We start from the raw sequence: 14,026 nt of genomic DNA on the forward strand, positions 1-14,026 counted from the left end.
TAATTTCCAATGCAATTGAGAGCGCACCAATTGGTCTTCTGTAGCTCCAGAAAATCCATTTCGAGTGCAGGGAGGTCAGAATCCAACAACATCTGCAGTCCTTTTTTAGCCTCTGAATCAGATTTTTGCTCAGATCCCTCAATTTCAGCCAGAAAATACCTGAAATTACAGAAAAATACACAAACTCATAGTAAAGTCCAGAAATATGAATTTTGAATAAAAACTAATAAAAATATACTAAAAAGTAATTAAAACATGCTGAAAACTACTTAAAAACAATGCCAAAAAGCATATAAATTATCCGCTCATCACAACACCAAACTTAAATTTTTGCTTGTCCCCAAGTAACTGAAAATCAAATAGGATAAAAAGAAGAGAATATACTATAAATTTCAAATTATCAATGAAACTTAGTTCCAATTAAATGAGCGGGACTAGTAGCTTTTTACCTCTGAACAGTTTTGGCATCTCACTTTATCCTTTGAAGCTCAGGATGACTGGCATCTATAGGAACTCAGAATTTAGATAGTGTTATTGATTCTCCTAGTTCAGTATGTTGATTCTTGAATACAGCTACTTTATGAGTCTTGGCCGTAGCCCTAAGCACTTTGTTTTCCAGTATTACCACCGGATACATAAATGCCACAGACACATAACTGGGTGAACCTTTTCAGATTGTGACTCAGCTTTGCTAAAGTCCCCAATTAGAGGTGTCCAGAGTTCTTAAGCACACTTTTTTTGCTTTGGACCTCGACTTTAACCGCTCAGTCTCAAGCTTTTTCACTTGACACCTTCACGCCACAAGCACATGGTTAGGGACAGCTTGGTTTAGCTGCTTAGGCCAGGATTTTATTCCTTCGAGCCCTCCTATCCATTAATGCTCAAAGCCTTGGATCCTTTTTACCCTTGCCTTTTGGTTTAAAGGGTTATTGGCTTTTTGCTCTTGCCTTTTGGTTTAAAAAGCTATTGGCTTTTTCTGCTTGCTTTTTCTTTTTCTTTCTTTTTTTTTTTCTTTTCGCCCCCTTTTTTTTCGCAAGCTTTGTTATTCACTGCTTTTTCTTGCTTCAAGAATCAATTTTATGATTTTTCAGATTATCAGATAACATTTCTCCTTTTCCATCATTCTTTCAAGAGCCAGCAAATTTAACATTTATAAACAACAAATTCAAAAATATGCACTGTTCAAGCATTCATTCAGAAAACAAAAAGTATTGTCACCACATCAATATAATTAAACTAATTTCAAGGATGAATTCGAAATCATGTACTTCTTGTTCTTTTGTGATTAAAACATTTTTCATTTAAGAAGGGTGATGGATTCATAGGACATTCATAGCTTTAAGGCATAGACACTAGACACTAATGATCATGTAATAAAGACACAAACATAAATAAACATAAAGCATAATAAACGAAAAATAGAAAAATAAAGAACAAAGAAATTAAAGAACGGGTCCACCTTAGTGATGGCGGCTAGTTCTTCCTCTTGAAGATCTTATGGAGTGCTTTAGCTCCTCAATGTCTCTTCCTTGCCTTTGTTGCTCCTCCCTCATACCTCTTTTATCTTATTTAATTTCATGGAGGAGGATAGAATGCTCTTGGTGCTCCACCCTTAGTTGTCCCATGTTGGAACTTAATTCTCCTAGGGAGGTGTTAATTTGCTTCCAATAGTTTTGTGGAGGAAAGTGCATCCCTTGAGGCATTAGTGGATATCGAAAAACAAAAAAAACAATGCTTTTTCCACACCAAACTTAAAATGTTTGCTCGTCCTCGAGCAAAAGAAGGAGGAAATGAGGAGAAGGAAGTGTGTATGAAAAGGTGTGGCAGGTGGGGATCCTGTGGGGTCTACAGATCCTGATGGGTCAAGGACTTATCATCCCTGCTCTATTGAGGCATGCAAAAATGCCCTTAGTGTGCAATCCTGGCGTCTAACGCCAGACTGCTGCTTGTTTCTGGTGTTAAACGCCAGCTTTTCTCCCTTCCTTGGCGTTAAATGCCAACTTGATGCTCTGTTCTAGCGTTAAACGCCAGTCTGGTGCTTCTTTCTGGTGTTTAACGCCAGCTTGATGCTTCTTTCTGGCGTTAAACGCCAGTAAGCTCTTCCTCCAGGGTGAACTATTTTTAATGCTGTTTTTCATTCTGTTTTTTATTTTCCAGTTGTTTTTGTGACTTCACATGATCATCAACCTAAAGAAAATATAAAATAGCAATGGAAAACAAATAGATATAATTAAATAACATTGGGTTGCCTCCCAACAAGCGCTTCTTTAATGTCAATAGCTTGACAGTGAGCTCTCATGGAGCCTCATAGATAATCAGAGCAGGGCTGGGGCCTCTCAACACCAAACTTAGAGTTTGAATGTGGGGATTTTGTTTGACTCTGTATTGAGAGAAGCTTTTCATGCTTCCTCTCCATGGTTACAAAAGGAGAACCTTGAGTCTTATAGTTTTCAATGTCTACAAACCACAGAGCTTCCTGAATAGCAAATAATTGCTCATCCGGAATGGTTTCAGAGATCTCAGTAGGAGAGAGTGATGCTCCTGCTACTGGTTCTATCCGGGACAGGTGATCAGCTACTTGATTCTCTGTCCCTTTTATGTCTCTTATTTCTATATCAAACTCTTGCAGAAGCAACACCCATCTTATGAGCCTGGGCTTTGAATCTTGCTTTGTGAGTAGATATTTAAGAGCAGCATGGTCAGTGTACACAATCACTTTTGATCCTACTAAGTATGATCTAAACTTGTCAATGGCATAAACCACTGCAAGCAGCTCTTTTTCTGTGGTTGTGTAATTTTTCTGGGCATCATTTAAAACACGGCTAGCATAATAAATGACATACAGAAGCTTGTTATGCCTCTGTCCCAATACTGCACCAATGGCATGGTCACTGGCATCACACATTAGTTCCAAAGGTAATGTCCAATCTGGTGCAGAAATAACTGGTGTTGTGACCAGCTTAGCTTTCAGGGTTTCAAACGACTGCAGACACTCTGTGTCAAACATAAATGGCGTGTCAGCAGCTAGCAGATTGCTTAGAGGTTTTACGATTTTTGAAAAATCCTTTATAAACCTCCTATAGAATCCTGCATGCCCCAGAAAGCTTCTGATTGCCTTAACATTGGTAGGTGGTGGTAATTTTTCAATTACATCTACCTTAGCTTGATCCACCTCTATTCCCTTGTTCGAAATTTTATGCCCAAGGACAATTCCTTCAGTCACCATAAAGTGACATTTTTCCCAATTTAGAACCAGGTTAGTCTCTTGGCATCTTTTCAGAACAAGTGCTAGATGGTTAAGACAGGAGCTAAATGAGTCTCCAAATACTGAGAAGTCATCCATGAAGACTTCCAGAAATTTTTCTACCATATCAGAGAAGATAGAGAGCATGCACCTCTAAAAGGTTGCAGGTGCATTGCACAGACCAAAAGGCATTCTTCTGTATGCAAATACTCCAGATGGACATGTGAATGCTGTTTTCTCTTGGTCTTGAGGATCTACTGCAATTTAGTTGTAACCTGAATAGCCATCCAAAAAGCACTAGTATTCATGACCTGCTAGTCTTTCTAGCATCAGGTCTATGAATGGTAAAGGAAAGTGATCCTTCCTGGTGGCTGTATTGAGCCTTCTGTAGTCAATACACATATGGAACCCTGTAACTGTTCTTGTAGGAACCAGTTCATTTTTTTCATTATGAACCACTGTCATACCTCCTTTCTTAGGGACAACATAGACAGGGCTCACCCAGGGGTTATAAAAAATAGGATAAATAATCCCAGCCTCTAGTAACTTAGTAACCTCTTTCTGCACCACCTCCTTCATGGCGGGATTTAGCCGCCTCTGTGGTTGAACCACTGTCTTAGCATCATCCTCCAATAGGATCTTGTGCATGCATCTGGCTGGGCTAATGCCCTTAAGATCACTTATGGACCACCCAAGAGCTGTCTTGTGTGTCCTTAGCACCTGAATTAGTGCTTTCTCTTCCTGTGGCTCTAAAGCAGAGCTTATGATTACAGAAAAAATGTCACCTTCTACCAGAAATACATATTTCAGGGATGGTGGTAGTGGTTTGAGCTCGGGTTTAGGAGGTTTCTCCTCTTCCTGAGGAGTTTTCAGAGGTTCTTTTATTTCCTCTGGTTCCTCCAGATCAGGCTGAACATCTTTAAAAATGTCCTGTAGCTCTGATTCGAGACTCTCAGTCATATTGACCTCTTCCACAAGGGAGTCAATAATATTAATGCTCAGGCAGTCTTTTGATGTGTCTGGATGTTGCATAGCTTTGACAACATTCAACTTAAACTCATCCTCATTGACTCTCAGGGTTATCTCCCCTTTTTGGACGTCAATGAGGGTTCGTCCAGTTGCTAGAAATGGTCTTCCTAGAATGAGAGTTGCACTCTTGTGTTCCTCCATTTCAGCACTACAAAGTCAGTAGGGAAGACAAATGGCCCAACCTTGACAATCATGTCCTCAATTAAGCCTAATGGGTATTTAATGGAGCCATCAGCAAGTTGAAGACAGATCCGGGTTGGTTTGACCTCTTCAGTCAAGCCAAGCTTTCTGATAGTGGATGCAGGGATTAGGTTGATGCTTGCCCCAAGATCACATAGAGCTGTCTCGGTACAAGCACCCTCTAATGTACATGGTATCATAAAGCTTCCAGGATCCTTAAGCTTTTCTGGGAAGCTTTTCAGAATGACTGCACTGCATTCTTCAGTGAGGAAAACTCTTTCAGTTTCTCTCCAATCCTTCTTATGACTCAAGATCTCTTTCATGAACTTGGCATAAGAGGGTATTTGCTCAAGTGCCTCTGCAAACGAAATCTTTATTTCAAGAGTCCTGAGATAGTCTGCAAAGCAGGAAAATTGCTTATCCTGCTCTTCTTAGCAGAGTGTCTGAAGATAAGGCATTTTGGCTTTATATTCTTCAACCTTAGTTGCTGCAGGTTTATTTCCTACAGAGGCAGGTTGAGAAGCCTTCTTGAGGGAGTTATTATCAGCACTTGCAGGTGTCTGATCCCTCACTGGCGTTTGAACACTAGAACTGAACATGGATTGGGCGTTGAACGCCAGATTCTCACCCTTTTCTGGCATTTGAATGCCAGACTTATTCCTCTCTGGGCTCTTACTGTCCTCAGAGGGATTTTGGGTAGCAGGTTGCTCATCCTCTGTCACTCCTTAATTGAACTGCTTTGCACTCCTCTGTTATCTGTTTTGATAATTGCTATTTTGTCTGATTCAATTGTGATTTCATATCCTTGTTAGCATTTTTGGTTTCTTGTAGCATCTCCTTAACTTCTGCTAACTGCCTTGTTATAGAAGATAGTTGCTAATTGAGTTCAGCAACTTGTTCCTGAGGACTAAAGTCAGTTGATACTGCCTTGGCTTCTTCTTTCATGGAGGACTCATTACTTATATACAGATGCTGATTTCTAGCAACTATATCGATAAGCTCTTGAGCCTCTTCAATAGTATTTCTCATGTGTATAGATCCACCAGCTGAGTGGTCTAGAGATACTTGAGCTTTTTCTGTAAGCCCGTAGTAGAAGATATCTAACTGCACCCACTCTGAAAATATTTCAGAGGGGCATTTCCTTAGCATCCCTCTGTACCTCTCCCAGGCGTTATAAAGGGATTCATCATCCTCTTGTTTAAAGCCTTGGATGTCCAGTCTAAGCTGTGTCATCCTTTTTGGAGGAAAATATTGATTCAGGAATTTTTCTGATAATTGTTTCCATGTTCTTATGCTTGCTGTGGGTTGGTTATTTAACCACCTCTTAGCTTGATCTTTTACAGCAAACGGAAACAGCAACAGCCTGTATACATCCTGATCTACCTCCTTGTCACGCACTGTGTCAGCAATTTGTAAGAACTGCACCAGAAACTCAGTAGGTTCTTCCTATGAAAGACCAGAATACTGGCAATTTTGCTGCACTATGACAATGAGCTGAGGATTTAGCTCAAAACTGCTTGCTTTGATGGGAGGTATACATATGCTACTCCCATATGCAGTAGTAATGGGGTTAGTATATGACCCCAGAGTCCTTCTGGACTGTTCATTTCCACTTAGGTCCATGATGGAGAAAGGGAGATGATGCGGATCGCAAATAAAATATTTTTTTTTGAAAACCGAAATTAAAATAAAATAAAATAAAATAAATTAAAAATTAACTATAATTTCAAAAATTTGAAGAAAAAGAAATAAAAGAAAATTGAAAACTAAATTAATTAATTAAAAAGATTTGAAAAAGATGTGGGTGAGGATTTTCGAAAAAAAATGAAGAGAGAGAAATTGGTTAGGAAGTTTTGAAAAAGATATGTCTTAAAAATTAAAGATACTTGTAAGAAAATAAAATAAAATAAATAAAAAAAGAAAAGATATGAAAAAGATTTGATTTTAAGATTTGAGATTAGAAAAGATAAGATAAGCTAGGTAAGAGAAGATAAGGAATTTAAATTAAAAAGTTTTGAAATTTAAATTTTAAATTTGAAAATTAAATTTTGAAATTTGAAATTTAAAATTTGAAATTTAAAATTTAAAATTTTGAATTTTGAATTTTCGGAAAAGTCAACAATATAAGATAATGATTTAAAAAAGATTTAAATTTTGAAAAGATTTGATTTTTAAATTTGAAAATTTGAATTTTGAATTTTAGAAGTTGAAATTTGAAATTTGAAATAAGATAAGATAAGTTTTTGAAAAAGATATGATTTTTTTGAAAAAGATTTGAATTTCGAAATTTTTAAAACTAAGATAAGATAGAATAGAAATTTTGAAACAAAAATCTGAAATTCTTATGTAAATTTCAAAAATTACTTAAAATAAAGAGAAAAGATATTTTTTTGAATTTAATGAGGAAAGAGAAAAATAATAAAATGACCCCAAACTTAGAATTTTTAGATCAAAACAAAGAAAACAAATAAGAAAACTTTGAATGTCAAGATGAACACCAAGAACACTTTGAAGATCAAGATGAACACCAAGAAAAAATTTTAAAATTTTTTAAGAGAATGGAAACACAAAAGACACCAAACTTAAAAATTTTTATAATTTGGACACTAATAATTCGAAAATGTATAAGATAAACAACAACAAACACCGAACAGAAAATTTTAAAGAAAACCAAAAATAAATTTTCGAAAATTAAATAAAAACTAGAAAGAAAACACCAAACTTAAAACTTGACACGAGATTTAATCAAAGAAAAATTATTTTTGAAAAGATTTTAGAAAGAAAGACTCAAAGGAGCAACTATTCACAAGAACATAGACACATTCAACAAATGCAAGGATTAAACAGAGAAAAGCTATTTTATTTTTTTATTTTTTATTTTTTATTTTTTTTATGACAAAAACACAAGGGGCACCAAACTTAAAACATGCAACTAGACTCAAACAGAAAACTCTAAAGATTAATAAAGAAAAATAATAAATTTTTAGAAAATTTTTGAAAAGAAAATAAAAGACTCTGACCCAAAAGACAAAATTTTCCTAATCTAAGCAACAAGATGAACCGTCAGTTGTTCAAACTCAAACAATCCCCGACAACGGCGCCAAAAACTTGGTGCACGAATTGTAAATCACACTTTTCACAACTCGTACCACTAACCAGCAAGTGCACTGGGTTGTCCAAGTAATACCTTACGTGAGTAAGGGTCCATCCCACGGAGATTGTTGGCTTGAAGCAAGCTATGGTTATCTTGTAATTCTTAGTCAGGAAATTAGTAATAAAAGTGATTGGGTTTATGAAGAGTAAATAGCATAAATTAAATAATACTTGTTATGCAGTAATGGAGAACAGATTGAGGATTTGGAGATGCTCTGTCTTCCGAATCTCTGCTTTCCTACTGTCTTCTCCTTCATGCACGCAAGACTCCTTCCATGGCAAGCTGTATGTTGGTGGATCACCGTTGTCAATGGCTACCATCCGTCTTCTCAGTGAAAATGGTCCAAATGCGCTGTCACCGCATGGCTAATCATCTGTCGGTTCTCACTCGTGTTGGAATAGGATCCATTGATCCTTTTGTGTCTGTCACTACGCCCAACACTCGTGAGTTTGAAGCTCGTCACAGTCATCCCATCCCAGATCCTACTCGGAATACCACAGACAAGGTTTAGACTTTCCGGATCTCAGGAATGGCCGCCAATAGTCCTAGCCTATACTACGAAGACTCTGATCATGAACCAAGAGGCTAAGAGATATACACTCAATCTAAGGTAGAACGGAAGTGGTTGTCAGGCACGCGTTCATAGGTTGAGAATGGTGATGAGTGTCACAGATCATCACATTCATCAGGGTGAAGTCCGAGTGAATATCTTAGAATAGAAACAAGCGTGATTGAATAGAAAACTGTAGTAATTGCATTAATTCATCGAAACACAGCAGAGCTCCTCACCCCCAACCATGGGGTTTAGAGACTCATGTCGTCAGAAATACAATATGAAACGTCTAAAATGTCATGAGGTACAAAATAAATCTCTAAAAGTTGTTTAAATACTAAACTAGTAACCTAGGTTTACAGAAAATGAGTAAACTACGATAGATAGTGCAGAAATCCACTTCCGGGGCCCACTTGGTGTGTGCTGGGGCTGAGACTTGAGCTTTACACATGTCTAGGCTGTTTCTGGAGTTAAACGCCAGGTTGTAACCTATTTTGGGCGTTTAACTCCAACTTGTAACCTGTTTCTAGCGTTTAACGCCAGAATGGAATATGGAACTGGCGTTAAACGCCAGTTTACGTCGTTTATCTTTGAGCAAAGTATGGACTATTATATATTACTGGAAATCCCTGGATGTCTAATTTCCAATGCAATTGAGAGCGCACTAATTGGTCTTCTATAGCTCCAGAAAATTTATTTCGAGTGCAGGGAGGTCAGAATCCAACAGCATCTGCAGTCCTTTTTCAGCCTCTTAATCAGATTTTTGCTCAAGTCCCTCAATTTTAGCTAGAAAATACCTAAAATCACAGAAAAATAGACAAATTCGTAGTAAAGTCCAGAAATGGGAATTTTGAATAAAAACTAATAAAAATATACTAAAAAGTAATTAAAACATGCTGAAAACTACTTAAAATAATGCCAAAAAGCCTATAAATTATCCGCTCATCAATACTCTTTTCAACCCCTTGTTCATCTAAAAAGAAAATAAAAGAGCTATTATTTAAGACAATTAGTAATTGAAAACAGATTATTTGAACTAGTAAATTAATAAGAAAAAATAACATACCTACAACAATAACAAACCATGTGGTGTTCCACTTCTTTCTAGAAATAGCAACTCCATTTACCTCTTCATTATTAAGAAAATCAGCATCTGATAGGCTATGACTATGAACTTCATTTTGAATGGATGAACTTTGAGGTATATGCTCTTGTTGACTCGTGCCTTTAGAAGATGTTGACCTAAAATGACTTGGAAGATGTCTTTTTTCTCGTGCCAAGATAACTTCAAAGTAAAAAAAATTAGAAACCTAATTAAAGGAATTAGAAACTTCACAATATTTTTATCATAGTATGCTAAAAGAGGAGATAGTTACCATTTTCATCATTTGAAAGATGAACATTTTCTTTAGCATATACAACATTCGGTTCAATATGTTCATCTTCTTCCTCTTCAAATTGTACAAGCCTTCTCCTTTTAATACCTGCAATAATATAAAAAAAATAAGGAAAAATAATATTAGGGGATGACACTTTAAGAATTGGATAAAATTAAAAATTGAGATACGAGGATTTTCTCTTGCATTAGGGGATGACACTAGTCTAGCATTTTCAACATCTTTGAAGGATTTTTTAGGACTTTGATACTTCTTTATTAGCCTTCTTCTCTTCATACCTGTAAAACCATAAAAGAAATAAGAGAAAACTATATTACTTAAATAAAAAAATAACAATCATGTATAAATTCACACTTTAAGAATTTGGTAAAATTGAAAATTGAGATATGATCATTTTCTCTTGTATTAGGAGATGACACTATTTTAGCATCTTCAACATCTTTGAGGGATGTTTTAGGACTTTGATACTTCTTTATTAGTCTTTTTCTCTTCATACCTGTAAAAACATAGTAAAAAATATAATTAAAGGGAATAGAGAACGAATAAAAAGAGCATGAATATTATTATAAAAAGTAAGATAAGGAAATTATATTTTTTTTTCTGTAAAGAAAAGGAAATTATATTTTTCATGGACAAAGATAAACTAAGAGGGTTACAATTTAGGCCCAAAATGTATCTTCAGTCCAAACTACTAACAAAAAAAAAAGGCCAAGAACTCATGATATTCGTGTCACATATTCTAAGAAGTTGCAACAAACACTATCTTTAATTTTAAGAGTAGACTTTGACTAGAACAAAAAAAAGAAATTAAATTCAATAACAGATCATATGAAATGATCATATTGATTGATAGGAACAAGGAATAGTCATATACTGGAGTACAACATAACAAGGTAGAGAAGAACAGAAGAGAAGAGAAAGAAGGAAGGATATAAATTAAAATTAAAAGGGTAAAAGGAATTGGTCAAGTAAGAGTCATTGAATTGAATTTCATACCCAATGGAATTAACAAATGCGTTCAGAATGAATAAGAAAGAAAATTTTTATACATGAACACATATTACAAGAAAAATGATCATTCTTTCACCTTTTAGTGTACCAAATGTATGTATTGAAAGTTTAAAAGCTGGCATTCAAAAAGTTTTTTTTTTAATTTTAAGAGTAGACTTTCACCAAAGCAAAAGTAGTGCAATCACATAGTTCTCCATGATTTTACAAAAGGTTTTAGTTATACTCCTGCAAGTAAATATTAGTTTATCTCTGAAGAAAGAAAAGGAACAAGTATGAAAAAAAAACAAAATTGTTAAACAAAGACTTTGCATCTCCAAATGATGCAATCAGATCAATTATAATATATGTATTTGAACATGCCTGAAGTCTCTTTGCAATGGCAAGAAAAGGTTGTATGTCACCTCCTAGTTCCAACCACAAGTATGACAATTTGTAACCGTGGAATTGATGTTTTTGCTTCACGAATAAGATTTTCACTCGCTGTTGACTCGTCAAATGACTAGAATTCTAGCAATTCTGAAGCAACAGATGCACTTCTTTCTAGATTAACTTTAACAGTCCCATCATTTTGTATCCTCACAAGGTCAGCAATTAGTTGTTGTTGTGAATCAAAATCAGAAAATGTTGTGAACTTGCTTATCCAATTGAGCGTCAGCTCTAATGCACCATCCAAGTGTTACTATAGAACAAAAAATGTAAAACCATGATGTGAACACAACCTTTTATTTGTTAGTTAAAATAAATACATTCTTGGTTTTCATGTGTGCAGGTTCCACACCACCCCCCAGTAACTGCCCTTCATGCAACAGATGAAAAAGAAAACATAGAAATAATTTGGTGCCAGCGACCTATGCCAAATTTTATGGTATTAATTATCCCATGATAAAGAACAAATATCATTTAGCTACACCTAAATGAATTATAACGTCACAACAATAAGTTTTTCCCATGTTTTGAGCTTTGCCATGGCAAAAGTAATTAACCTTATTTCTTTCATGTTAATGACTAACTCGATGCCATTAAAGAATTAATCAAATTAAGGGACAAAATTTTTCACATTAGACATTTGCTTGGCTTTTTATTTTTTTAATTTTTTTAACATGTCAAAACAGGGAAATTAAATCTATCCATGTCAAAATGTCAAGATTTTTAACATTTGTTAGACAATTAGTTCTCTCAGCTTTTTAATCAAGTGCTATGAATTTGATAATTTCAAGCAAACAATGAAGTTTACTAGGAACTCACAATGCTTGAATTTGGTCATAACTTTGGCATTATTCACTAGTTTTACTAAGTTCTTAACAAATTAAAAATGTTAAGTCACATAGATTCATCACAAATGTAACAAATATGCAGGAACATCAATTGAAGCTCAAATACATGGTAAACGACAATTGAAGCTTTTGAATCATGGAGAAACATATGAAATGAATTGCCCTCATCTTTTATTTAGAATAATTTCAGTTCCTGCTACTGATTGGATTGGAAAAATTAACATAAAATGCATAGAGACTTGGATTGGAAAAATTAACATAAAATGCATAGAGACAGGACTTAAGACTGATTTATCTTACAAATCAACATTTTCTATTTAAAAAGGCAAAGAAAGAAATTATTGAAGCGTTACCATAACTCCATAAAGATAAAGCACACATACCTTTTTGAAGTGAGTAATTAAGGTGAGTAAGAATCTTGTAATCCCCTGCGAAACACAACAGAAATGAAATTAAAATCACTCTAAAAGGGGATATTATTACAGTGGAGGAGTGCTACTTGTCGAAGAGAGAGCTTGAAGCCTTGAAACAGAGAGAGATGACAAGGAGAGGTATACCATATTAGTGCATTAATTTTACTATTATCTATGCTTCTAATTAGAAATGCATCAAATCAGCCATAATTTTAGTTGAAACATTTTATCGAGCAGGTTGTGTGCAAGTAAAATCAAAATGAATTTTAAGACAGACAAAATTTATAGCTTCCAACAAAACAATCCTCCATGTAATAAGATATAAAGCATGATCTCTTAGACGAAGAATCAATGAAAAATTGAAAATCACAAGTAACAGTACCAAAGAATAACAATCATGTATAGGTTATTCACTATCAGAAGAACAACAAAGAAATTGCAGGAGAAATAAATATAGTAGAAGAATAATCAAATACTCACTATTGGTGCTCAATATTGTGGTTGGAAGAGAAGAAATGGTCGCTGAAAGGAGGGAATTAGGGTTTGCACTCGCGAAAGAGGGAAAGAGAAACAACAGCGTGGGGGACCGGGACGGCGAACTCAAACCGCGATGGAGAATAGTGAATGGCGAACTCGAACCACGATGGTGAACGGCGAACAGCGAACTCGAACCGTGCTAGTGAACGGCGAATGGCGAACGGCGAACGGCGAACTCGAACCGCGACGGTGAAGGGTGAACGACAAACTCGAACTGCGACGGTGAATAGCGAACTTGAACCGCGATGACAAACTGCAAACGAGAACTGTAGCACGGTGATGGACTATGGTTGTTAGTTTCTCTTCTCTTTCTCACGGTGAAAGTATGAATATGTTTTCTGAAAAAATAGAATAAAAACAAAAAAGAGTGAGACTGTGATTAGTGATTACATTAGTGACCGTTAAAAAATTACATATATAAATGTCACTATATTAATGAATAGAGACCCTTAAAATAAGGGTCATAAATCAAATGTAGCTATATGATTAATTTGGTGTAGTGAGGCCCGTTGAAATCATGGCGCAATGACCCCACACCCATCATTGAACTCTTCCCGTTATGGTGCTTACCACTAGCTCAACAGAAACAATGTTAGTTTCTACCCACACGCACTATAGCAACACTGATCCGTATGACAATGGTTTAGCAACTCAACCACTATTTGGATACATGTCAATTTTTATCAACTCAGATGAAATATCTGTACATATTAATCTGTACTATATAATTGTCCAAAGGAAACAACTCTAATTTGGTAGTTTAAGGAGCATGTGCAAAGATTATAATTTAGGATGACTTCTCATATAAATATCACTAATAATATCTATTATAAAGATTTGAGTATTTATGAATAAATAAATGCCACGTTTGATAGAGCCCTACTTTGTCCTGCCACTTTGTCCTTTTATGTTATTTGTCTTTTTCAAGTTTTACCACAAAAATTCTGTTGCCCATTATAGCAATTTTTTATCCAGTTTTTGGTCCGGACAGGGCACCTTGTGTGGTGTTGTATGCCTTCCTTTCTAGTTTTTGGGACATTTTCCACTCCCTTTACGAAGTCTTTAATCACTTAAATCGAGCATGTTGTTGCAAAATAATATTATAAATATACAATTATAAAGTGAATAGACAAGTTAACTATTTTATACGTGCAATATTAGAGTATATTGATTATGAAATTAGTGCCATTTTATTCTTGTTTACAGTATTTATGCAATTTGATTAATTTTTAAC

At 35.2% G+C, this 14,026-nt stretch overlaps 1 protein-coding gene across 1 annotated transcript; it reads right to left on the minus strand.

Moving 5' to 3' along the window:
• Positions 1–8,338: 8,338 nt before the first annotated feature.
• On the minus strand, positions 8,339–12,928 carry LOC112727535 (uncharacterized). Its single transcript, XM_072209392.1, has 6 exons — positions 12,736–12,928; positions 12,226–12,270; positions 9,744–9,835; positions 9,537–9,644; positions 9,288–9,445; positions 8,339–8,957 (listed from the first exon to the last, which is right to left on the minus strand). Exons 3-6 carry the CDS (start codon positions 9,831–9,833, stop codon positions 8,912–8,914), a joined length of 402 nt encoding a protein of 133 aa, XP_072065493.1. The 5' UTR covers positions 9,834–9,835; positions 12,226–12,270; positions 12,736–12,928; the 3' UTR covers positions 8,339–8,911.
• Between the last annotated feature and the right edge of the window lie 1,098 nt (positions 12,929–14,026).

Source organism: Arachis hypogaea, chromosome 12 (genome assembly GCF_003086295.3).
Source record: "Arachis hypogaea cultivar Tifrunner chromosome 12, arahy.Tifrunner.gnm2.J5K5, whole genome shotgun sequence".
Lineage (NCBI taxonomy): Eukaryota > Viridiplantae > Streptophyta > Magnoliopsida > Fabales > Fabaceae > Arachis > Arachis hypogaea.